This window comes from Rattus norvegicus, chromosome 19 (genome assembly GCF_036323735.1).
Source record: "Rattus norvegicus strain BN/NHsdMcwi chromosome 19, GRCr8, whole genome shotgun sequence".
Taxonomy (NCBI): domain Eukaryota; kingdom Metazoa; phylum Chordata; class Mammalia; order Rodentia; family Muridae; genus Rattus; species Rattus norvegicus.
Genome location: NC_086037.1, coordinates 11,801,512 through 11,827,633, shown reverse-complemented (window position 1 = coordinate 11,827,633; position 26,122 = coordinate 11,801,512). Strand labels below are relative to the sequence as shown.

The window sequence follows — 26,122 nt, the reverse complement described above, 5'->3', positions numbered from 1 at the left end:
ACTGCCTCACACTCCTCAGAGTTTTTTTCTACATTCCTTTTGGCAGATTATCTTGTGATCTTCACTACATCCCTCCTAAAATTCCTGTTTGAAATCCTAACGCTTGGTTCTTTGAAATAGTGTTTTCGATACAGTTTTAAAAAGAGAAGATTAAATTAAAGTAGGCAACTGGGATGGACCCTAATCCAATGTGACTAGTGTTAAACATGTAAGATGAGGACAGATATATTCAGAAAGAAGACCAAGAAGGTACTTAGCCAAGGACATTGACCTCAAGTACTGTAGACTTCTATCTCGTAGAACTGCGGCAAAATGGATGTTTGGTTCCACCTGTCCCTAGTCTGTGGTAGTATGTTATGACACCAGTGGAAATATAAAATAACACCCAGCTTGACTTGTCCCATTTCTGGGTACTTTTGACTGTCAAACATCCTTCTTTATGTTCGGCTAAAATGGTCTATCACAGAAGTTAATGGTAGACCTCGTGGGTCTCCATGAGACCAGTCAGATGGTTAGTTCTCTTCCTCTGGGAAATGGAGGTACGTATATCATTTCTCTCCTCTATGCTTCTGCTTTTCCATGGACTTTTCTTCCTTCCTTTAGATAGTCATGTTTATTACCTAGACATACCCAAGGTCACATCTAGAATTGAGTCTGCGGTTCTAGCCAATCCCTGGCTCTTCTCTGACTGCTTATCAGGGATTTGGGATAAAGTCCATCTATAGCTGCAACCCATGGTATAGACAGATGCACACAAGCCAGGATCCCGGACATTCTTAGCAAAAGGAACACTGCTGATAAGTTCTCCATTCATCTAAGTAGAGAGCACAGTATAATCATGCAGATAAATTCCCCACTCAGACCCGGAAACACTGCAAAAATGTGGATGTATCTTGTCTCCCACCTTCTACCTCAGTCTGCCAACCATCCCTTCTCTCGGTGGCACCTTGCATTGCTCCCTCTTAGAGCTATTTCAGGTCCTCTCTTTCCTTTCCATTCAGTTCAGGCCCATAGGTCACTAACCTGGACATACCTTTTTTGGTCCCCAGATTTCTGTTCTTTATATCCATCCTCTCTGAATCCAGAATGGTGTTTCAGACAGGAATCTCTGATCTTGTAAGATGTATCTATCCATTATGTTCGTGGGTAAGTTAGAATTTAAGTTAGAATTTCATTATCCCGACTGCCATGCCATCAGGAGCCATTGCTGGTCTTCATGGCGTTTCCTTGTCCAGTCCTTCAGTGACTTTATGTGTTGGCGTTCTGACCTGTTTGCAGCTCCTTCATCTCCCCATCATGTGTTCTCCTGCTCTGACAACCCCCATCCCCTTCCCCAGTCCCAAGCCATCACTTGCTTTCTTACATTATAAGATTTCACACATGCCCTACCTATAAAGGAAGCTCGGATGCGACCCTCAGTAAGTGTTTAAGCTTCTATTCTGCAGTCCATAAAACCCCGCTCACCATCTTGTCATATGTATTATGTTGATCTCTGTGTAACTAGTCACAATTGCTTCTGTAGCAGAAATATGGACGTTTTGGGGACAGAAACTATGCCTTATTTCTCTGTATCCTTGATATTTACAAAAATCTCAACCAGTAAATATTCACTTGTTTATCAAGTGTTCCTGGGGGAGTCTTTTAATAAGGAACTTGAAGATTTTTAAGAAGTTGCCTAAGAAACAAACCTAGACTGAATTTACGTTCGCACTTATGTCGCGATAGCAGCAAGAGGCCTTCAGCAGAGTTGTTTTAACCCTTCGTTTTAGCTGTTAACTTGCTGTGGATCGGATCAGTCCCAAACTGACTTTTCTTGTAGTAACCTTTATCCATTACTGACATCCCTGGCATGTCTTTTGTACTGGTCTGTTTATGTGTCTCCAGTCAGCTGGCCTGTTGGCCAAAGACCACATTTTGTACCTTCCACCATCAAGGATGAGATGAACATGAGTAACAAACCAAAGTCTAACAAAATTAATGAGGAACAAGGGCTGGCAAATCTTCCTCCTCCTCCTGACCCATCGAGACTGTGATTTCAGTTGTACAGTTTAAGAGGTCCTAGGAATGCCAGGTGAAATTGGCCGCGTCTTCTCAAGTGAAGTCAAATATCTTTTTATTTATTTATTTATTTTGCCATGGCCATATTCACTATGTAATTTCCAACTTTTGTGACCCCCCCCACACACCCTCATTGCTGCTTGCGTCCAGGCACCGTGAAGACCGCACGTGAGCCAGATTGGAAATTCTCAGCCTTGTGGTTCTTCTTTGTCTCCAGGACGAGAGCTCCCAACAGATAAGAGTCCAAAAGCCTCTTCTTTCAGGAAAGGGAGTTTGTATGATCAAAGATATTCTTTTTTTCTTCTTCTATGTCACAATTATGATAAATTTTTACATCTGGAAAATCCACATTTTGTGGGGCTTGTTGTTGTTCGTTTGTTTGTTTGTTTTTACAAAAGTTTCTTTCCTGTCGCTTCCCCTACACGTCTTAGAATCTGGTGGTTGTTGCGGATAAACAGTCTGTACAGTACAAAGACATTCAGTTTAAAGATAGCAGATTTATTAGCAGCTGTGGAAGGCACATCCTTTCCCGGAGGCACGCACATCTGGGAGAGAGCTCATTGGCAGCGTGAGTTATGAATATGAAGTCTGCACCATGACGATGAGAGCTTGGCTCCACCGATCAAGATAACGATTGGCGTCCCTTCCTCACCTTGACATTATATAAATGAGAATGATTGTGAATTAATTTGCTGCTGATAGTAAGCTTGGCTATTAAAACAAAAGGATGTTTGAAAGACTTTCGGCTGAGAAAGTCCAGCTAAAAATAGCTTTCCTCCCTCCCAAGTACATTATTGGGATTGATGAAGACAAGATGATCAAATACGTTGACAAATGAAGTGCCTTTCTAATGTTAATGACAACGGCATAGTCGCGGTTTATGATGTTCATTGACAAATGAAATACCTTCCTAATGTCAGTAATAACGAACAATTGTGGTTTAGGATGTTTCTTTTGGCTTTCCCTGTTAATTACAGTAATTAGATTTATTTTCCAGACTAGGCTTTCAATAGATATTCTTTTAAGGTTTTCTTTGTTATGTCAAATCAATTTTACTTCTACAATACACTTGGTGACAGTGGACATGCTATATTTTAAAAGATAGTAAGAGATTGGCATGCACAGTTAAATAACAATGTGGCACTGAATATTCTCCAACCTTCTGAAAAGAAATTTCAGAATGTATGCCTAAGACCCTTACGCCACATGACTACTGAAGGATCTATGTCTTAAAAGGATGACCTAAGCTCTTTTTTCTTTTACTTTTGAGATTATAATATAATCCCTTCCATGTAAGGTTATATTATAATCTCCTTCAAGCCCTTCCATAGAATCTTCCTTGAAGATTTCTCTGTGAAACTGATAGCCTCTTTTTTAATGAATTGTCAATACATACATACAAACATGTGTGTGTGTGTGTGTGTTTTAAATATAACATATAACATCAAGTATTATCAAACCTTTTTGAAAACTTGTGTATAGTCACTATAAAAGTAGCAGTTTGGGTCGGAAAGAGTGCATAGGATGTGACCAAAGCAAGTGGGCCAACATGGTCTTTTTTTTTGCTTTTGCTCAATGAGGCTGTGCTCCCAGGCAATCAGCATGCATCTTTGAACATTGGCTCTGCTCTTCCCCACCCCACCCAGCCATAGAGCCCTGCTTAAAATACGCAGAGAGATCCCTCTGTTTCTGTATTCAACAAATACTCCCTCGCTCTGTACCAAATTCTTTTCTACATGTTGTCAGGACACTAAAATTCCCAGTTCTCCTGCGTCTGCTGAAGTAAGATATTGTTGCTAAGTCCTATGTCATAGACAGGACAACCGAGAACCAAGGTGACTTACCCACTGCTCAAGATCTCAGGTCCAGGGGATGAACAGGGCTGAGTTTAAGCTTGTTTCTGTCTCCACAAGTAGCAGGGGATTCCCTGCCTTCGATATCACAGCCATTCCCCTTAGTAAGGGTCATCAGTTTATTGGAGGTGTTGACATTGTTATCGTCATTACAACGCCCAACATCATTTTTCTCCCCTGACAACTTGTGCTTGTGAGATCCTAAGTCTTGAATACATGAAAGAATTTAAAAGCTCAGGCGTCTGTGTTTCTAATAAGACTTAAGACAGTCTGGACAAAGGACAGGTGCCTCTGATCGCATAGCTGCCTGTAGAGGAACGAGGGGAAAGGATCTTTGCTCAGATGTTGAGCTTCATGTGGACTACTGAACTCGACTTTCTCTTACTCAGCACAGTAAATTCTATAACTAGAAAAACCCAGGCTCACAGAGCTTCTGTGCTCATCTAAGGTCACTATTGAGCAGATGCCGATCCATTGGTTCTGGACTCCTTTCCGCCAACCTCTACAATTCATAATGCTTTCCCTATTCCTTGTAGCCCGCTGGTTCTTCTAGAAAGGTGCCTTGTTCTCCGTTATCTAATAAATGGGTGAATTAAGCTCTCCCCTAGTTTTCCCATATTATGGTGGCTATTTAGCCTCCTTCAATTCAAGGATGCTCTGACCCCAGATCCCCGCTACTGGGACTCTTCTGGAATAGTCCTAAGTGTCAATGCTTCCCTGAGGGCTGCTGCTGCTCTCCCTGGCTCTCTTCATTACCTAAAATTGCTGTTGCATTGTAAACTTAATAAATAAGGATTATCGCAGTTTCTGTAGCCTTGCGAATTGTAATGGAAGCAGGCCTTGCATTGCCTTTTGGGAACTTTGGCACTTTTCTGGCAAGGTTCTGCCAGCAAAGCGTTGATTTAATCTTTGCTTTCTGCACTGCTCTGTTTATTGCACTCCAGCCTTGAACACGGGAGCAGTTAAGGAAACAGAGGCTGGGGAAGAGTTGCTCATTAAAAGCGTAGTCTTCGGAATCTGCCTGGAGATGGAGCAGTCCCTTGCCTCCAGGGGGATATTGGTACTCAGGCAAATAAGACTACTGGGTATTAGGCTATGGACCAAGCCACCTCTCTAAGAAGAGGCCTTCTCCCATGAGTCTGGGGCTGTGCTTTTCCAAACGTATTTATAACTAGTGACTGGTGTAAAGAAAAAAAAAATCTAGCTTAGCTATGATGCTGTTCTAAAACTAAACACCTTTTAATTGTATATTGAGAAGATCATTCCTTGTGAGTGAGTTTTTATTAACTTCCATTTGTGAAATTTTCTTTGCAGTCAATGTTTGCCTAACATCTGCCTAAATGGTGTCCCTTTGCTTTTGAATAAAAGAGAAGACAGAGGCTTCACACCCTCTGGAGGATTGTGGTACTTGCAAGGCTCTATCATTAAAATCCACTCTTACCTTCCCGAATTAGGAGCCAAAGGTAAAAGGAAACATTCAGTACCCCTGATAAATTGGCCATTGTTTAGCCCTCACCGCTCTCGAATAGTAGATTGTTTTCATCGTCTACCCTAAACATGCCCACATATCTGTTACTAGCCTCTCATTCCTCTCACTTCACAGTCTTCAGTCTGTTCTCTCTCTTCAGATTTGCCTAGTCTGGACATTATTGGAGATGAGGGAGCAGAAGACTGTCTCTGGGCAGGGACATGACAGGCAGGCAGGCAGGCAGGCAGGCAGGCAGGCAGGCAGACAGACAGACAGACAGACAGACAGACAGACAGACAGAGCTAGACAGCAGATGGTGTATGTACAACTAAGTCTGGTGGTGATGTAGCTTCTGGTACTGAGTCCGTGAGGGCAGCATGGGTAACCACTTGATTTCTAACAGAAGGACCCAGGCAAGCTGAACTGAATGGCAGGTCATAGGGACTGTTCTAGGAGGCATGACTTTTTGGGGGAAGGAAAATACCATTATCTTAAGGTAAACCCACTCTCATCTTCATGGTACCATAGCCAGGTCCCTGACCTCTTTGAGGCTTTAATGCTTCCACCTAGAGGTAGAGTCCATTCTTTACCCTAGCCCCTGACTGCAGCCCACCAAGAGTCCAGAAAAGCTCTGCTGCTTAAAATCAAAACAAAACAACAGCAAAAGCAAACCCAAGTCATCACTGGCCCCTCCTCTCTTTTTAGTCCACTTGGTTTACTTAGGGTTGCTTGCCTGAATATCAGTGGAGAGTTACTTTCTAGACCACACACACACACTCTCTCTCTCTCTCTCTCACACACACACACACACACACTCTCTCTCTCTCTCTCTCTCTCTCTCACACACACACACACACACACACACACACTCTTTCACATTTGTTTATCACTAGGAGAGGAATTTGCTGAGTAGCTCAGAAATGATATTTCTGTGCTAATTTTCATTTCATTTCTTCTTTTTTTTTTAGAAATTTCTAAATTCCATGAGTAATGGTTACTGGCTCCGAGTCCTCCCCAGCCAAGCTGTTGTCAGTGTTTTTATTTTAGGCATGTTAATGGTGTACAGAGCCATCTCATTGTGATCTTACATTCTGCATTTCCTTGGGAATTAATGAGATTGGGTGTCTTTTCCTGTGCTTATTGACCATTTGTAAATCTTTCTTGAGAAATGGCTATTCAGAGCCTCTCCAGGATTTTTAATTGGCTTACTTGTCTTTTTTTGTTTGTGTTGTAAAAGATCTTTATCATCCTAACAAATCCCTCATCAGTTACTCACTTGCAGATATTTTTTCCTACTCTTGAGCAATGTTTTTTACTTTATGTCCTTCCAAGCACAAAAGTTCTATTTATTTTCCTTCCTTCTGTCCCTTTCTTTCTTTCTTTCTTCCTCTCTTTCCTTCTTTCTTCCTTCCCTCCCTCCCTCCTCCCTCCCTCCCTCCTTCCACCCTCCCTCCCTCCCTCCTCCCTCCCTTCCCTCCCTCCCTCCCTTCTTCCCTCCCTCCCTTCCTTCCTCCCTCCTCCCTCCCTTCTCCCTCCCTCCCTCCCTCCTCCCTCCTTCTTTTCCTTCAGCACACTGTATTCCATGTGACCCTGACCTTTAGGGTGCTGAGATGATAAGGCTCTTGAGGAAACCTCCTTTGGATCTGCAAGTGGCCTTCTGTATCCTCCACATTGTAGTAAGCAGGGACAACCAGGGTTTTTTGTTTCTTTGTTTGTCTGTTTGTTTTAGTTTAGTGAATTCTTGTTTATCCCTGTTCCTCTCTCTTTCTTTCTGATTTAGATGCCAAATCTAAAATATGTGTGATTTATGAGAATAGCATAGACTTCTTGGCTATTTAAGACTCAACTTGGGGATGTAGGATGTCTGAGGATCAGGCGATTTTCACCAAAGTTACCTGAAGCCTGTGAGGTCAGAGTTTACTTTTCCATGCCTAAGATGAATAAGGACAAAATGGGAAGTAAGGACAAGGCTGAGAAGAGCAAATATACATCTATTAAGGGAAAATGATAAAACAAACAAACAAAAAAACTCCTGAGAGCAGGGAGGAAAACCTCCCTGCTGCCCTGCCCCAGCTACTGCAGGAGCTAGATGGACACTGAAGTAGTCTTTATTGGGACTGAGCATTTTTAGTACATGAAGGCCTGAACCTGTAAGGAGTTCACATTCACTATACAAATTCTGTCCTTAGAAGCAGAGTCACTCTTCCTTGTGTAAGAAATAAGTTTGGAGTCACAAAGAAAGAGACCACCTCTTCAGATGAAGGATCTAGATGAGGCAAAATTGTAGTTTTGATTCCGAATGTGTGCCCCAAAGAGCAAGCGCATTGCAAGAAGATACTTGATGTTTATTCTGATTCAGGCAATGACCGTGCTTTTCCCTGTCGGCTCCTACCTCACAGCTCACGGTTTTATTCAGTTGGCCAGTCATAAAAGAATTGGTACATAAGGAATGAAGGAGGCAGGGGGACGGAGTCAGGGCTTCAAGGGGGAAAGAGTCACTCATTGTTCCAGGCCACGGAATTCCTACAACGCAGCTCTGGGCCTTTGTGTAAGCAAAGATTGTCCCATGTTTTAGGAGTAGTTATATTGAAAGACTTGAAAAGGAAACTTTTATAAGTTGGGGTAGGTAAACAGATTTTAATTTCTTGTTTAAGTACAAGTTTTCCAAGTATTTGATTAGAAAAGACTCATGTTTAATATTTCCTACAAATGCAGGTTTCATGTGTCTTGTGTACTTACCTCACCATGGGCCCTATGACTGCCTAAGCAGAGCAGCTAAACTCTAGTTTTATAAACCAGTTATGACAGCCAACGAAGAAAAAGTCTCTCCTCCATTTCCTTCAAAATGCTTCTCTACTGAAGTGCCAGTTAATTTTGTCAAATTGTGGTGGAGTTTGGGTCATTTTGGCCTATGCTAATCCGCTTATTTTCATTAAACAAAGATAAGGTAATTTTTTGCATGAGAAGGTAACTGTGCAAAAATACTGATCATTAACAAAGTGGAGGTCCCGAAGTTCAGTCTTAATGCAGTAGGGTATAAGGGCTCTTACAACCACAGTGGTTTCCTTGTTCATCTCACTATCTTGGGAGCACAAGGCAGAAGGCAGTGATACCAGCAGAGTTCTGAGAGTCCAAGAAGAGGTCACAAGCATGCAGAAGAGTGCACTTCTGGAGCTGCCGTCGACCATGCAGTTTCCAAGTCCCACTAAGGCAGTGAAAGGAAACAACACTGGTGACTTGTGGAAATAGAAGAGCTTTGACCTCAGACAGCTTAAATTATACCAGAGGGAGAATGCATAGCTACATCAGAGACCAGCATTGCTAACTTTGAGGATAGAGCCTGGTAGGAAGAGATGGGGCTGTTTTGGGTAGGGTAGCCAAAGAAGACTGCCCTGAGTTTATGACCCTGGAGCTTGTTTTGAGGAAAGAACCAGAGACAGTCATGGGAATACAGAGACAGGAGAATGATGGTGAGATCTTTAAAATCTTTGTTAGCTCAGTGTAGGAGTGGGATCTTACGGTATCCCTCAGTGAACAGAGAATGAGATCATTTTAGAGAGAATATTGGACTTGTAGAACGAAATATGTGTTGAATGAGGAAATAGCGATGAGAAAGAAGTAAAATATTCATGAGATATCACCAAAGGTTAGATGTGATCTTGATAGCCATCATCAACCAAGTGCTTCCAACATGTTTTCTTTGCTTCATATACTTGAGACCAATTGATGTAGATGATAGATAGATAGATAGATAGATAGATAGATAGATAGATAGATAGATAGATAGATAGATAGATAGATTGATGTAATAATAATCACTTTTTGCAGGTCTCAAAACGACACATAGATAAAACTTCCCAAGGTTCAAAATTAGTTTTTTACGGAACCAAGATACATCAAAGCCTGAGATCCAGCTAGGAACCTCTAAATGGAGAGTGTTGTAGATAGCAGGGTTGTAGAAGACAGTTGGGGTTGTTTATTCCTAGAAAGGTGGGATGTGAAGAGAAAGACTACCAACCCAAATCACCATGGCCAAATTAACTTTTAAAAGCAGTTAGTTAAAGCTAGCTTTTTTGGTTTTTTGGTAGATTGTTTTGTTTTGTTTTTTTGGGTTGTTTATGTTTGTATAAGCTCTGTCTCTCCCTAAAGGCCAGAATCAAGAGATTAGCATTGGGTACTAGGAAGATAAGGTTTTTATAGCTCAACAATAGAGGGTTTCCAAATGGGGCATTTGGTAGGCAAAATAGAAGGGGTTACAAAAACAGAATCAGACCTCCTAAAACAAAGATATGTTTGCAAGGTGGTTATAATACGGCAGACATAACAACAGGTAGTCTTAGATCATAATAATCAAATGAAACCAAGGCCTGGTTGTTGTTTCCTGGAGCATACAGTAAAGAACAATTTGTCGTTCTATCTCAATCCTTGAGAAACAAAGGTTTGATCGTAAACAGGAATGAGCCTAGTTTGTCTCTACTATAAAATGTCTTCTCTTTGAGATGGAGGCAGACTGTCTTGTCACTTACCAGACTCAGGAAAAGGGTGCAGGAAGAGCCTGGCCTGGATTTAAAACTCATTCCCATTTTCTCCTGAATCCATTACTTTTCTATTGCAACAAAAAAACTTGAAACAGAACGATTTAATGAGGGATTTACTCTATAGTTCAAAACATATCTTACAACCCTTTTTCTAGTACCAATTTTCAGTATCGTCACTTTTCTCTTTGTTGGAAGGAAATACCCTAACAAAATCAACTTACGAAAGGAATGGTTTATTATAGCTTGCAGACTCGAGGGGATACATTTCTTCCTGAAGAGGAAGTCAGGAACACAAAGCCAATCAGTACATCTCTGCCGTTAGGAAGCAAAACACGACAGGAAGTGAGCTTAGGCTACGAAACCTCAGACTTAGTCTCGGTCACTCACTTCAGCAAAGTCTTATCCTCTAAAGGTTCTACAACCTACCCACAGAGTACCACAATCTGGAGATCAAGTCTTCAGTCACCTAAGTCAAATCGGGATAATTTCATATTCAAACTACTAAAGCCCCCTGAATCCCTGCCCTGTGTTGCGCTATCCAGAACAGTCCAGGAAAGGCTGGAAGCTGTAGATAGTTGAGTGAATCAAAGCTTTCAGGACTCACGACAAAAGAGGCAAGCTAGTCTCCTCGGTGACGTTGCAGATGACTGCAGCATGAACACGTAGCTTTGTTTTGGGAAAGAAAAAGCAGAAAACACAACTTCTCTTTGAGGTAATGGAGAAGTGTTTTGCCAGTCACCCATACCAGTTTAAGGTAAGGCCCTGTCATTATGTTTTTGCACGTCAAGTTGGTGGGTGCAAAAGTTGTCAATAATTGTTATTTGTGCCCTGCTTAAAATTTTTACAGTTATGGCATTTTGACAAGAGATGTAAGAATTGGATTTTACTTTTTTTGGTCCGTGGTTGTCCACACTCAGAAGTTCAAGGCTGAAGTGATATCTTTTCTCCCTTGCAGTTCTAATATTATCACCAAGAAACACTGTAGAGCTACATGCCTGGTTTACTTCTACAGTGGCCTGAGATAGTATTCCATATTATCTGCTTGGAAGGGGGTGACTTTGCAACTAGAGCCATGACCCTTAATGCTCCTCTGGCATCCTCCTCTCCTCTCAACAGGCGGAACCCTCTGCACTTCCACCTCATTGCTGATTCTATTGCGGAGCAGATCCTGGCTACTCTCTTCCAGACCTGGATGGTACCTGCAGTCCGAGTAGACTTCTATAACGCTGATGAGCTCAAGGTATGGAAGGGAGGAAGGGAGGAGAGTTCTGCTGGTCTCCTGTAGCTGGGAGCCTTGGTGGGGAATCATTAAATAAACTGTAGCAAGGACAGAGACCTCTTGAGGTGAATGTTGACCTCAGAGGTGAGAGTTTCTGATGAAAGAATATATATTTTGATGCCCCAAGAAGATTATCCTGAATAATTACTACCTGTGGAGTATTTTAACCAATAGAAGACACGTGGTCATCTAATCGCTTTGCCTAAAGTTCTTCTACAATGCAACCTTGCTTCCATGATGATTGAGATCAGGATCTAAGTAAAGGCCATGGACTTGGCTCCCAACTCGGCTTCTTATTTATCTTTTGTCATTCCTATGAGTTCTCCCTAACACATAGCTATAAATATTAGAGAGACCGTGCTATGCGGCTTCGCGCCAGTGCTGTCGTCCTTTGCTCATCCTGTTCCCTCTCTCATGCTTGCTCTCCCTGTTGTCTTGTCAGGTCTCTCCCATCCTTTATACTCAGTGGCATTGCCATGCTTTCCTGTTTCCAGGAATAAGCCAGGAGCTTCATAGCCATTTGTCCTTCTCATCTCTGTCTAATTCATGGTCCTTAGTCCCCATGCAGCCACAGGTAGCTGTGAATATACCCCAACACGGAATGTAAATTTACATTAAAACGGGATGTGGTTAGCGTTTATCTTTTGTAAGACACTGGCATAGATCCTAAGCATGGGATGTACACATGACTTTATTGTGTTAATGCTGTAATGCAGAGTCTGCCAATGGAGTCTAGCAGCATCTCCTTAATGAGGTAAGAAGCCGAGAGAGAGCATATTCTGGTGCATAGTAGGTGGTGTGTGGTGGGTGTCTCACACACTAGCAAGTTTGGCACACTGCTATAGTTAAAGGAACGAACAGCTCTAAAGTAAAACTTTGGCCCACAGTTTCTGATCACCTTGAAAAGACCAGGCTCTTAGGATGGGGCTGATTCTGGCAAGTTGATTCTCCTTAGAGCCACAAAGCTTTCATATTGCATTTCCGAGTAGTAGCATTTTAACAGATCATGTTGATGCACACTAGAATTTCTGATTCTCACATATTCCAGGCACAGAGGTTGATCAAGATGTTAAGAAATTTGCAGTTGGGGGTTGTCACAATTTATGTGCCATTCCAATGTATTCTAAGCTAAAATTCATTAATACTCTAAGAACAGTAAAAACAAGACTTAGCAAACTGCTGGTGTAATTAAGGTAAAAAGCTACCCTTATGTCTCAGGGTCTTAGTGGCAATACCATGGGGAAATGAAACCAGAGAGGAGGAGCAGAGGTGGCAAGAGGGTCTTCCCTGTTTCCACACCTATCACTCTCTGTCCCAGTCAACTTATAGCTTGTTTAGCAACACAGAGGCAGCCATACAGGGTGACACATTTCTGTAATGGTAGAAAACTGGGAGTCCAGGGCAGGAGGATATCTATCTCTAAGAGAACCTGAAGTGTATAGGGAGATTCTGTCTCAGAACAAAACAAAACAAAACAAAACAAAACAAAAAGAAAAGAAAAAGAAAAAACAAAAGCCTTGGGGAGAGGGCCTTCCCTATGTTTTAATTTCAAATACTTGTTTTCCACAGGAAAATGGTGTATTTGCATCTGAGTCTTGGCTAGCTAATTTGTGGGATGATTTGAGGTAAAGCCAGCCACTGAGGGAAGAAATAGTGTTTGTGACTTTGTCAGGTTCTTAAACATGCTTGGCTTTTTCAGAAGTAGTGGCTAGAACCTGTGGCCCCAGCCTAAAGTGGGAGGATTGTTAGAACCTAAGAATTGGAGACTAGCAAGTAACATGGCAAAAACCCTGTCTCATAATAAAATAAACACTGAACAATTCAACCACTTACTGAATCCCAAGGTCGTGTGGTATCCATGCTGTAGTGGATCCTAGTGATCCCATGGCCTGGAATGTGACCCGTGGACCCTAGGATGTTGAAGGGGCAGAGCCCAGGGCTTTCCTGAGTCCCTGAGCCTTAGATGAGAGGAGAGGAACAGAGAGGGTCCATGGTTCTACTCCAGAACAGTTGCCTGTTACTTTACACACTGTGTTTGTCCGGGGTGGATTTTTGTCAGCTTGACACACGTTAGGGTTATCTGGAGTAGGGATCCTCAGTTGGCAAAATGCCCGTGTAAGATTGATTTTAGGACATAGGGTTGATTGGGAGAGTCCAGCACTCGGGGCAGTGCTGGCCCTGGATAGGTGGTCCTGGGTTACGTAAGAAATAGGCTGAGCTGGTCATGGAGAGCCACCCGGGAAGCAGTGTTCCTCCATCATCTCTCTTTCAGTTTCCCCCTACAGGGTTCTTTCTGCCTTGAGTTTGTTTCTATTCTGCCTTCAATGAGGGATTACGTTCAGGTCTCATAAGCCAAATAAACCCTCTCTCTCCAAAGTTGCCTTTGGTTTTGGATTTTTATCACAGCAGTAGAAAAGAAACGAAAACCAATTCCTAACTCAGTTACAGCTTTTATGGTCTAAAAAAGTGTAATAATTTTTAAAAAGTTCATACTGATATAATAAAAATGGTACTGTCTTCTAGAATCTTTCCTCTATAGAAGGTTCCTGATAATTTTTTTTTCTACCTGTTCCCCAGATTTCTCCTCTATCTGAGGGTTTCTATGCCCACATCCTACCAGGATAATGAATACGGGTACGTTGTATAGAACATGGCGTTTTCAGGGCACTAGTGGTGACACAGAAAAACATTCATGTATGACCACCTCTGCCAACTTGCATCTGCCCTCTCCTGGCTCATGGCACCCTCGTCTGCCTTAGATGCTCATCTTTGGTTTTTCTTTCCTTTCCCTGTGTGGATCCCCGTATCTTAGCTGAGCCCTGTCTCCCTCGCTAAGCCCTGGTATCCAAGCTTCATGGTCGTTTCCTGTACATTGTCATCTCTTGCCTTCTATTCTGCTCACATTTCCTTTCTCAGGACTATTCTTGCACAATAGCAAGGTTCAGTTTTCTGAAAAGGCAGACTCATGCATGACACCGCTCTTTTTGGTTTAAGGTCCTCTGTGGTCCCATTAAGAGCAAGATCACAGCTGTTCCGTCGTTTGTTTTTGTTGTTGTTGTTTTGTTTTGTTTTCGTTTTTTTATATTAAATTCTGTTTTCTGGTCTTTCTTTCCTCATTGCTAAGTCATTCCCTGTTTTGTTTTTCCTGAGCCTATGCTACTGTGGGAAACAGCCTCTTTTGTTATCACCATGGGCATTCTTTGTCCTTTGAGTTTGCAGGATTACATATATTTCTTCAGGAAATTCACCACACACCTAAATCTGTCATCCCTTGTTGTTTGTAATGGTTAGAATGACTCCCGTAGACTCATGTCAGAGTACTTGGTCACCTGTTGGTAGAACTGTTTGGGAAGGATTAGTTGGTTTGGCCTTGTGGGAGGAAGTGTGTTGTTGGGCAAGGCTTTGAGGTTTCAAATGACCATAGCTTTCCCATTAGTTTCAATATCTTATAGTTGTGTCCTTATAGAACCCTCAGCTACCGCTCCAGGGCCATGCCTGCCTGTCCCTTGCCATGCTCCCTAGTATGAGTCTCTAATACTCCGAAACTGTAAGGCTCAAATACTTTTCTTCTATATGTTGCCTTGGTCTTGGTTGGTGTCTTATCACAGTATTAGAAAGGTAATGAAGACCCTTTTAATCTCTTTGCTCCCTGGGTTTTTTTTTCCCTGCTGTGATCCTTGCTGGATGCCTGGTTAAGAAAGTGTTTGCTAAGTAGCTGATTTATAATGCATTTAGAGCTGTTACCTTTGTTTTGTTTTCAGTCCTAGGGGTTTAGCCTGGGGCCTGGAAAATGTTAGGCCTGCATTGTAAAGCCGAGCTCTGTTGCCTCCCATTCATTCTACTTTCTGCTTCCAGATAGGGCCTCACTGTTTCCCAGGCTAGTGTGGCACCTATGATAATCCTGCTGCAGCTTTCTAGTGGCTAGGATTGTGGGCCTGGGTTACCCTGAGCATCTCCAGCACTGGGTTAGGCAAAGGATATCAAGGCAAAATTTTGATCATAAAAAAGAATCACAACGTTTCTGAGTGCGTTTTATGGTCTGGGTGGGCAGCCTGCCTGAGACTTTGCAATAGTGGTTTTGTGTACAGCAGCCCATATCCTAGTAGCAGTCCTGGGACAGGAAAGCACGCATTTTTTTTCCCTCTTTCCTTCTGACTACCCCACTTTTTCAGATACAGTCTCTTTATACGGACTTCATTGGCCTTGAATTCACCATGTATCCCCATGCTAGCTTCAAGCTCACTCTGAAAGTAGGATGACTGTTTTTCTATGACAACTATCGGGAACAAAGCACACTCTCATGTCTCCCTTTAGATAATATCTGGGAAGGAAGAAGAACAGGGGGAAGCAGACCTGGACTGCATTCTCTGAATCCAACAAGTATGTCAGAAAGCTCGTCTACAGACACGTAGGACAGTCTTCCCTGATATGGCTGGCTCCGAGAAATCATTCTGCACAGCTCTTGGAAATGGCATTTCTCAGAAACGCTCCTGCGAGCCCCTGGATGTCTCTGCTTGTGTTGGAGATGGAGTATGAGAGAATAGGAAATTCATGAGGGTAGGGTACATGATTAAAAACAAGCTGTGGAAATCCACCTTGGGCTGGTGTACTTCTCTCCATAATGACCAATTAGCTTGGATTTGCAAATCCGAGTCTCTGCCCGCCCACCCCTGCTGTCTATAGAATGTTCCTCAGTCGTCCCAGTGCTTGCATAGCCCGTTCATCCCCAGCCTCCAGATCCCTATATCAAAAGGCTACCAGGACTGTACGTTCTGTGCCCTGAGCTCTGCTCAAAACCTGTACCTCTGAGCCTCCAGAGATACCGGGGGGTTGGTTTTGGTACAGAGCTTTATAGACGTCTGGACACTCACTTCTCATGACAACCCTCTGGGTTTGCGAGTAAAATTGTTTTACCTCCATCTCACAGATAATTCATAAACCTTCAGCCCAGCACTGCAGAACATTTGCCTAAGATCAAGCAGCTAGTAAATGCCCAGGGTGAAGTTTGACGTTTCTCTTTTGAAATGAGATGACGTAAGACAGGAAGTCACACAATTCACTGTGCACAGATGAAGGTTATGCCTGAAGGAAAGGACTGCAGTCACCGGAAAATACGTATGCCCTTGTGCTAGGGTACTTGACCCCCTGTCCTTTGGGGCCCCCTGGGCTCATGGGCTACATCTGACATCTATTTCCTTTAGAACAAATACATTGATCCTAATGATATCCCTGCTTCTCCTCCCGATTCCCACAATTCTGTGGTGTCAGTTTAATATCCCCACTATATGGATAAATAACTCCAAATCTTAGCTTATCGGAAGCCACGTCTAATCAATGGCTCAAAACCCAAAACTCTCTTAGCTCCATTGTGTCTGATTCTTGCCCTCTGTTCTTTCCCTCTTTCCCTTTTCTGTGTAGGATAACATATTATCTATATGTCTAGTTAAACAAGGGTCCCCCAAGATCTCAATGCTGTTCCTTTTCTCACTGCCCCTTAAAAACAAATGAATTAAGCATGAAGCCTCCATTTAATGGCTTGCTGGGAACAGAACTTTATGGTGGGGATAAAAGTAACCCACTCTAGTGATACTGCCGAGGTTTGAAATGGCCCAGAACTCTCATCCAGGGACCTTGTTCAAAACTAAATGATCATTACTATGGTTAGTTTGCTTTAAATCAGCAAAACAGTTCTCGCCAGCTTTTAGACAAGGCTCTGCGTGTCTGCTAGTCTTTTATCTTGCCCCCTCTGGTACAGACAGTCACCTCCACGCTACCATGGGGTACCGATGATCCTGAGCTCACAAAGGGACGTAGCTGGGTCAGTGGCTGTTTCATGGTTCACCTATCTGGTGGGGAGTCCTAATTTATCCGCTTCTCTCCATAGCCTTGATGCCAACATCACAGAGGTTATGAAGTGGAATTCAAGACAGTGGTTACAGAAAACATTGATGGTTGACTCTGAAAATTGGTGTCCCCATTCATCTCTAATTGCCTTTGTGCTGCTTTCTGTGGAAAGAGTGGAGGTTCTCTTTAGATGGCTATAATCTCTCAGCCCTCTTGTGGGCCTTCAAGAAGAGCATTTCTATTGTTCCTCCCTGTGGACCAGGTTGAACTGCTGCCTTTCCGGTCCCATTTCCTAGGAGGATAAATTTCCTGACACGGAAGTTTCAACCACAGTGAAATGAAGCAAACATGGATTCTGTGTATTGAAGGAGACATGATATTCAGAAATTTTTGAACAAATTAGGCCTGGAAATGCAAGAAAGGAACCCAAAGACTCTTCAATTATTTTTTTCTAATATTGACCTTTTCCCCAAACTCTGGATTTTCGAAAGCTAGGCCTGGAGTGGAGGTTCCACACTGATGGTAGCTGTGCTTTAGTTGATGTGACTGGATATCCCTGTGCACCTGAGCAGTTCTATCTTTTGTGCAGGCTCTGATCAACTGTGATATACCACACAGTGGACTCAGAGGGGAAATACATCTTGTGGCTTTCTGATACATGCTACAATAGGCAGAGCAATGCCCAGCACTTAAGTCTTCCAAACCATAGTTATAGCTCCCTTTGTTGATAACGTCTCAGTGCATACACGTGGTGTTTTATGTTAGGAAGTTCAGTGCTTGCCATACTGTGGGCACTTACCTTCTTGTATGACCGTCACATGTAAATAGGCCTTAATTAAGACGGTTCAGCGTACCATAGTTCCCCTTTGCGATAGTGTTCTGTGTGCAGTAAAGTGTACTTGAGATTTGGAATTGGGATTGCTAATGGCATGTTTCCCATTGCTCTTGTAATGCTGGGTAGCAACAGAGAGCTGCAGTGCTCAGTTAGCCCCATCCTATGAAAGGAAACAGCTAGAGCTCTGTGACAGGTGATTTTGCTCAGCTGCGATTTATGTGATCGACTAATAAATGAACTTCTGATTTACATTTTTTTTTTACTTAACAATAGCACTATCAATCAGAACCCCATCAGGAGTCAAGAAACATCAAACATCGATATTTGAAGACAGTTATTAATAACTTCCTCAATATCTTCTACTACCCAGGTGATTGTTGACCTCTCAATGGATGGGCCTCATGGCTTAGTCTTCAGAATGGTTCATAGGCGTTTACTAATACCCCTCCTTCTTTTTCATTTTGCTGCAGGAATGCGGACAGGGGTTAAATAGATGCAGAACCGAGACAGGTGCCATTAACTCATGCTCTGTAATGCTTTTATGCTTTATGGATTAATGGTCCAGTTTCTGAAAAGTAGGTCTGATTCCCATACCAACAAGTATGTCTCTGGCCTTTGTCTACAGAGAATTAGGGCAAGATCAGAGGATATACGTGGTATAGGTGGATAAGTGCCATAGACTCAAAAACATCTCTATTTTATGTATCGAAGATGAGTCAGTGGTCTGGATGTATATAATTATGGAGATAGCCAACAAAAACTCCATCAGCCTTACAAAGTAATCTCTCTATGTCTCATCCTCCCTTCATTTTGAACTTAGGACATTATATTTTTTTTTTCGCTATCACACGTCTTTTTCTTTTGTTTGTTTTGAGACAGGACCTCACCCTGTAGCCTTGGCTGGCCTTAAACTAACTTCCTGTGTAGACCAATTTGTTCTTAAGCTTACAAACATCTATCTGCCTCTGGGCCACTGAACCCTGAGTGCTGAGATTAAGGGCATGCACCCCTAAATCCAGCTAAATTGAAGCCCTTTAAAGAACGGGACTCGTTTCCTTCTGAGGATTCTTTATTGGGAAAGAACATGGCAGTCCTCTGATACAAGTTCATGTTTTCATGTATTATTTGGTGCACAGATGATTAGTTCATCTTTGAATACTTCCAATGATTTGATGTCATTTCCTTCCAAAGAATCTGTGTCCTATTTAAAAATCCCCACAGCGTTGTTTGCCTTGAGTTTCATCTTTCCGAGTGTGTCCATTTGGCCGTGTACTACTGAAAACCTAGTGCAAATCTATATTTGATTCATCTGTAAGCATAGTCGCTTTCTACATTAGAACCTGAGAACCTGTAGACAAGGACTCTAAGTCAGTTCTGTGCCCAGCTCTTAGAGCGAAACATGGTTATAAAGCACCCCTTACAAGTTCTGTCTCTGAGGCCACACAGAATTGAGCCAAGCATCTGCCTTCTCAAAGACTCGACATATCTACCAAATTCTCTCTTCTCTCCTATTACTTTATTGCATTAACAGAAACACAAAGGACAATACACGGGCTCGTCATACAACTTAGATATGTCTTTGAGCAGTGTCTTTACAGATGTCTTCTGTCATCCATTTTCTCTCTGTCTCATATCTCTGTTACAGTGGATCTTCATGACATACATGCCACAGTTTTTCCTGAGCTATGTTGTGTGTGCCCTTTCCCATCTGGAAAAATCATGGGTCTAAGTTAAGAGATTTACTAAACTCATTTAAAGCTATTCAGTGCCTAAAACGATGATGGTTCCGTCATGAGCACCGTCCAGCTTCTCATTCTCAGTACTTTTTATCATCCTGATCACAGCTCAGCGTCTTGAAGAATGAAATGCTTCCGTGTGCCTGATTTCTCTCTGTCTTCTTAAAGAACCTTATCTTATTTTTGAAGCATTGTTTAAAAAAGAACAGTACTAGATCACTGCTTAGCAGACCTGGGAGACAATATGAGCTCCAGCTTTTACAAACCTTAGACAGCTCTCTGTGCCATATAACCCACCTGCCAACATCTTCAAGTAGAACCAACCTCATTTGAGTATGGTTGGCATAATTGACTTTGAGGCTTAAAGAACTTTATAAAGAGACAAAAATAGGATGAAAAGCAAGAACACACTTTTAGTAAGCACAGCCCTTGCCTACATGGTTTGATGGGCTCAGGACTCTTGTTGAATTTGGGGAGCTGCTGGGGTAATACATTGAAATTTTTTAGAAATTGGGGACTTTTAAGTAAGTCAAGCAGAAAGGCATGAGATGTCCCACCTGTAGCATGATGTGATTAAGGACCCCGTCCATATGATGAGTACCATATGCATATTGGAAATGAATGATCCCTGAGCCAGTGAGCCCATTGGTCAGTGCTCACTACTCAATGAACATTTCAGCTGCAGGGATCAAACACAGTCCCTCTTTTAAAATAGAGATTCCCATCAATAAGAATTGACAGTATGCAGAATGACAGGCTTACGAAATATAATCTAACTTTAGTCCACAATGCATCCTGAGGTAGCCATGCTGTCTTCACCATATCCAGGTGAGGAAATGAATGTTTTCAAGGAGCCCCTGTTTCAAAGGCTCTTGTTGTAAATTATAGAACCTAAAAGACTGACTCTGACCAGCAAAGCGGTTTGATCAGAATAAAGTAGGGCATGATTTATAGAATTTTACGTTTTCTTTAGTTACATTTTACAAAGAAAAATGAGTCTGTGCACAGTGCCACATACCTATAATAACTGCCCTCTGGAGAACAGAGACAGGAGAATTTTGAGTTTAAGGCTAGCCTAGGGTAACCAGGTAAGAGAATCCTGAGGCAGGTGGGAGATGAGTACATGTGGAGAGAATGCAAGTATACATGCGAGACAAGTGAGATACACTTTATAGTATATTCAATTTAATTATATTTGCATTTTTTGTTTTTGTTAAGGCTGAGGCTCACTATGTAGCCTTGGCCTGAAGTTGAACACACAGAAATCTACCTGCCTTGCCTCCAAAATGCTGACATTAAATACATGTTCCAACATGGCAGGTCCTCAGTTTAATTTTATACAATTAAATGCAATGTTTAAAGACATGTGACGTATTTTATTTTAATTGAATTTTTTAACTGATAATGAACTGAACAAAAATGTTAAGAATGAATGAGGTAGCATGTAACTTATAAACATGGTATAAGCAGTTTAAACATAATCAAATGTTTTACTAATTCATGATAAAAAATTTAAAAAAATATGTTCATACATTTAAGTAAAATTGAAAAGAACCCAGAAATAGTATCCATGTTTTCTCATGCACAAATGACAGGACAGTGGGTCATGACAGTTCATGGGTGTGGATACTCAGAACAAACAAGCCATCATAGGTCATTACCCAGGTATCTGAAGTCATCAAAATGGGTCTTGGGACCCAAGGAGATGGCTTGGGTTATAAAGCTACTTGTTGTCTGTCAAGCCTGAGGACCCAGGTTCAGTCTTCTGGTAGAAAGAGAGAAACAACTCCAGAAAATTATCCTCTGGCTTCTGGCTTCTACCGTATACAATAGCATGTGTGAATGAACCAGTGTGAATAAACATCCACGCATGCACGCGCATACACACACTCTTCTGTATAAGTAGATGTAAAGAGTTGTTAAAAAGGTATGAAGAGCCTTGTTTTTAAGGACCAGGCAGTGCCTACTGAGAAGGGTGTGTGTAGAATGATCTGGAGGTAGTTGCCTTAAATCCACATCAAGGCTGAGTGTAAATGTCAGAAAATTGGTTTGAAAATATGTACACGTAACCATCCGATCCCAGACATTAAACACCACGACAAACGTGAATTGGCTTTAACAGCTACAAAATTTTATGTAATTTGAGCGAGTAACTCGGGTGGTACATTTTAACTTTCCTTTTTTGTTCTTTCCTGTGAGAATAAAGGTGAACCTTCCGCAGAGCCCCAGGGTAACAAGTGATGAAACGAAGACAATTAGAAATAAGATATTAGGCATTACTGTTGCAAATGAAACAATCCACCTAAAGAAAACAGGCAGTCAAATGAGGGCTGAAAAAAACAGATGCTGTATCATTAGATATGGAGGCGGAAGATCCTAGTTAAACGTTGTAACTTCTCTATACTTAGTTTTTCTACCAAGCAGAAAGCTTCAGAGTAAAGCATGTACCCAGAGAATGTGTGATGTGGGGACAGCTTCACCCCCAACACAGCTATAGCAGAAAAGGAAAACCAAAGACAGTTTTAATAAATAGAAAAAACGTCAACAGCTTTCAATCACCATATCTACATGCAGGAAAAAAAAACAGATTTTCATGACAAATTTACATGGCCCATGGTGTGGATTTACTTAGGTCATTTTCACCAACTTGGAAATGAGTGCTGTTACAATTCCATTTTTCAAACGAGAAACTTGGGCACAGAGCTACCTTGATCAAGGCTGTAACGTGATGCAAAAAGGACCCAGGTCTTCCCTCCGAAGTCTGTGCTGGTCTGTCAGAGTGAATCTGTGTTTACATTCTGTCAGGCCTATTAAAGAAAACGTCTTTTCGCGGTGTTTAGCAGGTACGGCAGGTGACAGAGCTGCACGACCGGTCACAGTGCAGAGTAAAGTGTTCAGTACTCACTCAGGCTTATCCTGACATCTGTCCTTAACAGCTTTAACATCTCTCACAGCCCCTCCATCCAAGGCTCGGGAAACCTTGGTGGTGGAAGGGAGAGGGTGGAAAATAGAAAGAGCTAAAGGTTGGAGAGGTTGGAGAGGACTACTGCCAAAGTGTCTTCTGGGTATGGTCATTGGATATGAGCTCACACAGCAATGATTACTGAAAAAGACCTACCCATGATCAAGCCAGTCAGTATTCCAGTTAGGGGGAGGGGAGGGCATCATAAGGCCCCGTTTCTGTCTTACGGCTAGCGATACTTACTGGTTTACCAGGGAAAGGAGAGTCCAATTTTGTCAAGGATACATGAGATTTTATTTCTAGCTCATCTGGATGCAGAGAGGTACAGTTTGGGGCCATCGCTGCACAGGGCATCCTTTCTGCCCCTTTGCCAGGCAAAGCACTGGGCCCTATCCTCTCTCTCCTGTGTAAAAGGCTCATGTCCAGAGTAATACTTGGTCTTCACTATCACTCACAATCCAAATTTCTAACTTACGTGGTAGTGTGTGTGTGTGTGTGTGTGTGTGTTTGTGTGTTAGTATGTGTGTGTTAGTATGTGTGTGTTAGTATGTGTGTGTTAGTATGTGTGTGTGTTAGTGTGTGTGTGTCTCTCTGTGTGTGTGTATGTGTGGTAGTGTGTGTGTGTGTGGTAGTGTGTGTGTGTGGTAGTATGTGTGTGTGTGTCTGTGTGTGTGTGGTAGTATGTGTCTGTGTGTGTGTCTGTGTGTGTGTGTGGTAGTGTGTGTGCGGTAGTGTGTGTGTGTTTGTGTGTGTATGTGTGTGGTAGTGTGTGTGTATGTTTGTGTGTGTATGTGTGTGGTAGTGCATGTGTCTGTGTGTGTGTCTGTGTGTGTATGTGTGTAGTAGTGTGTGTGTGTGTGGTAGTGCATGTGTCTGTGTGTGTGTGTCTGTGTGTGTATGTGTGTGATTGTGTGTGTGTGGTAGTGTGTGTGTGGTAGTGTGTGTATGTGGTAGTGTATGTGTGTATGTGTGTATGTGTGTAGAGTAGGGGAAGATGGACAGAGTAAGCTTCTGCATGCATGTGCAGAGTTCAGGGGAAGAGGTCAAGTGTCTTCTATCACTCTCTGCCATAGTTCCTTAAAACAGTGAACCTAAAACTTGTTTCTTGCTTATCTTTTTTTTTTTTAATTTCATTGTTGCGTTCTGCTTTTTAGATGAGCACAGGAGATCTAAATTCAGGCCATCAGTTCAGTTTGCATAGCAAGTTCTTTTAACTGCTAACCCACTTCATCAGTCCCTGGACTTGCTGTGAACTTGTGATTCTGTTCTGGTGCAGAATAGTATTTTTACAACATGTAAATATACCTGTATGCACTCACCTACATGCATGTACTTGCGCCCGTGTGCGCAGGTGTGTGTGTGTGTGTGTGTGTGTGTGTGTGTGTGTGTATCATATATATCAAGCCACTCTGTTTACTTGCATCATGTTTGAGATATCTTTTATAGGAGATGTGAAAGTTCATACTTAGAAGGTCACTGAAAACTTGATTCATAGCCTTTTGGGCATTCAGAGAAAGGAAAGACACCCCTGCATTAGCTATAACTGTGTGTGTCCATCCATCCATCTGTCTGTCTGTGCTTTCAGTCTTTTCAGCAGAGAATTTAGAGTCCACCTCTGGGGAGTCAGCAGTGAGCATCCCTTATCAGTGTAGGTTTGGTGTGAGGACCTTGCTTACTTTGTTCGGAAGCAGCAATAATTAGTCATAATCAGTATTTATCAGTTTCCCTCTCCTCTTACCAGCTCTCTTTTTTAATCAGTGGCTTTCCAGTTAATCAGTTTGAAGTTCAGGTTGATGTATGTGTGGAAGGTCTCAGGGCACTCTCCAAGCTCAAGGTGAGCGGGTAGCCCCTAGAATACCCATGGAAGTAGAATCCAATGAAGTGTCTCGGAATTTTCAAGTGATTCACATTTGAAACCTGAACGCTGGTCTTTTCTCCCAGAGCTTTGTGAATGCTGTAACTGCAAACAGGGACAGCCTGACTCCAGTCTCTTAGTACTCGGCAGTTGAATTCACTTCATAGAGACATCATGACTAGAAACTGAGCTCGGACTGAGGCTGCAGATGTCCCTAGAAGTGAGGAGGAAGAGAGAAGGCGCGTTCCATTATCATGCACCCAGAGGTTTAAGGATAAGGAGACAATATGTCATAGAATATTCTTTCTGGTTTAATGAATGGAAGGCAGGTTTTCATTACTCAGGGAAAGGTCTGTTTTCCAAAACAACCTCCCGTCCACCTACTATCTGCCGAGCTTACCTGCGAGCTTTAAAGCCCTTCATGCTGCAAACTCTAAAACGAAAGACTGGGGCTCCTGTATCTCTGTGGCACTTTATTCTTCTATTTTGTTTTTTTTTTCTGATTGAGAGAATAATAAACTGAACCTAAAATCGTCACCCAAATTACTCGAGATTTTTCTAGCTTTCAGCATGTCACAAAGGGACCCTCGACTTCATCCCGAGCTTCTTTGAAAGCACTTTCAGGTTAGAGTGATGAATAAGAACCACAGAAAGTGTCCTTCAGGGTTTCCTGTGTGGCCAGCTTTACCAGCGAGAGGAAGGGGTCAAAGAAACGTGCTTAGCAGCCAATCAGTGCAGAGAAAATTACCTTCATGTTTATAAAGTTGGACCTTAATCTTATAGGGTACAGAATTAAATCCAAAATAAGTTTCCCCCAAACTACACAGCATGTAAGAAGGAGGTGGGGTGTTCTTTGTTTAGAAGTGTAGTTTTGTTACTGACCAACTTGCAAAAGAATGACAACGTTAGACCCTGGGATCCTCCTGGTCCCGGTGACATGGTCAGCTCTAAGAAGCTAAGGAAGGGATGGGTTCTGAGGGCAGATGTCTTGATGAATAAACCAGAAATAAGCCAAGTTCATGTCCTCTGGACTTAACCTGTAGGAGGCTCACTCCGGCAGTGTGTTCAGTAATCTAGGGAGGGGATTTGGAGTTGGGATTAGTATAAAGCGGGGTCGTGGTTAATATAAAGCAGGCACACACACATGTGGATGAAACGAGGCTCCAACGACTCTTTTTTTCTCTTGGGTGTCATGCAACTTTTAAACAAAATTCTCTATGTAAGGAAAAAGATCACCTCATGGACTCTGACTAATACAGTTCCTAACAGAGGAATATGCTCATCCATTATGAATTTCATTAACCCTGAAAAAACGGTGTATACAGAACGGGCAGAGACACAGTACCTCATAGGAACAGGTGAAGGGAACTCGGGAGATAGAACCTGACTTTGATTCCCAGGATGCATGTAATAAACTGGGTATGGTGTCACAAATTTATAATCCCAGTGCTAGGGAGTCAGAATAGCTCTCTCTTACATCTGTACATATATGCATATATATGTGTGTGTGTGTGTGTGTGTGTGTGTGTGTGTGTACATGTACACACACAGAGGAATAGGTGGATTTACTGTGGCACATCCTGGAGCTGGGCCCAGTCAGAAAAGCTACCCCCTCTACTTTTCATGCAGAGCAAATGGCCCTGTGCTCTCGACCACCCAGTGTGGTTAACATCTGACATTCAGATGCCTCAGAA

General features: G+C 42.3%; 1 protein-coding gene across 6 annotated transcripts in view; it reads left to right on the top strand.

Annotated features, from left to right (window-relative positions):
- Large1 (LARGE xylosyl- and glucuronyltransferase 1) overlaps positions 1 to 26,122 on the top strand; it is a 448,171-nt gene that overhangs the window by 229,541 nt on the left and 192,508 nt on the right. For all 6 annotated transcript variants that reach the window (XM_063278109.1, XM_063278105.1, XM_063278108.1 and 3 more), the window contains one exon: positions 11,034 to 11,157. In XM_063278109.1, the coding sequence (XP_063134179.1) occupies positions 11,034 to 11,157 (124 nt within the window). The remainder of the gene's footprint in view (positions 1 to 11,033; positions 11,158 to 26,122) is intronic.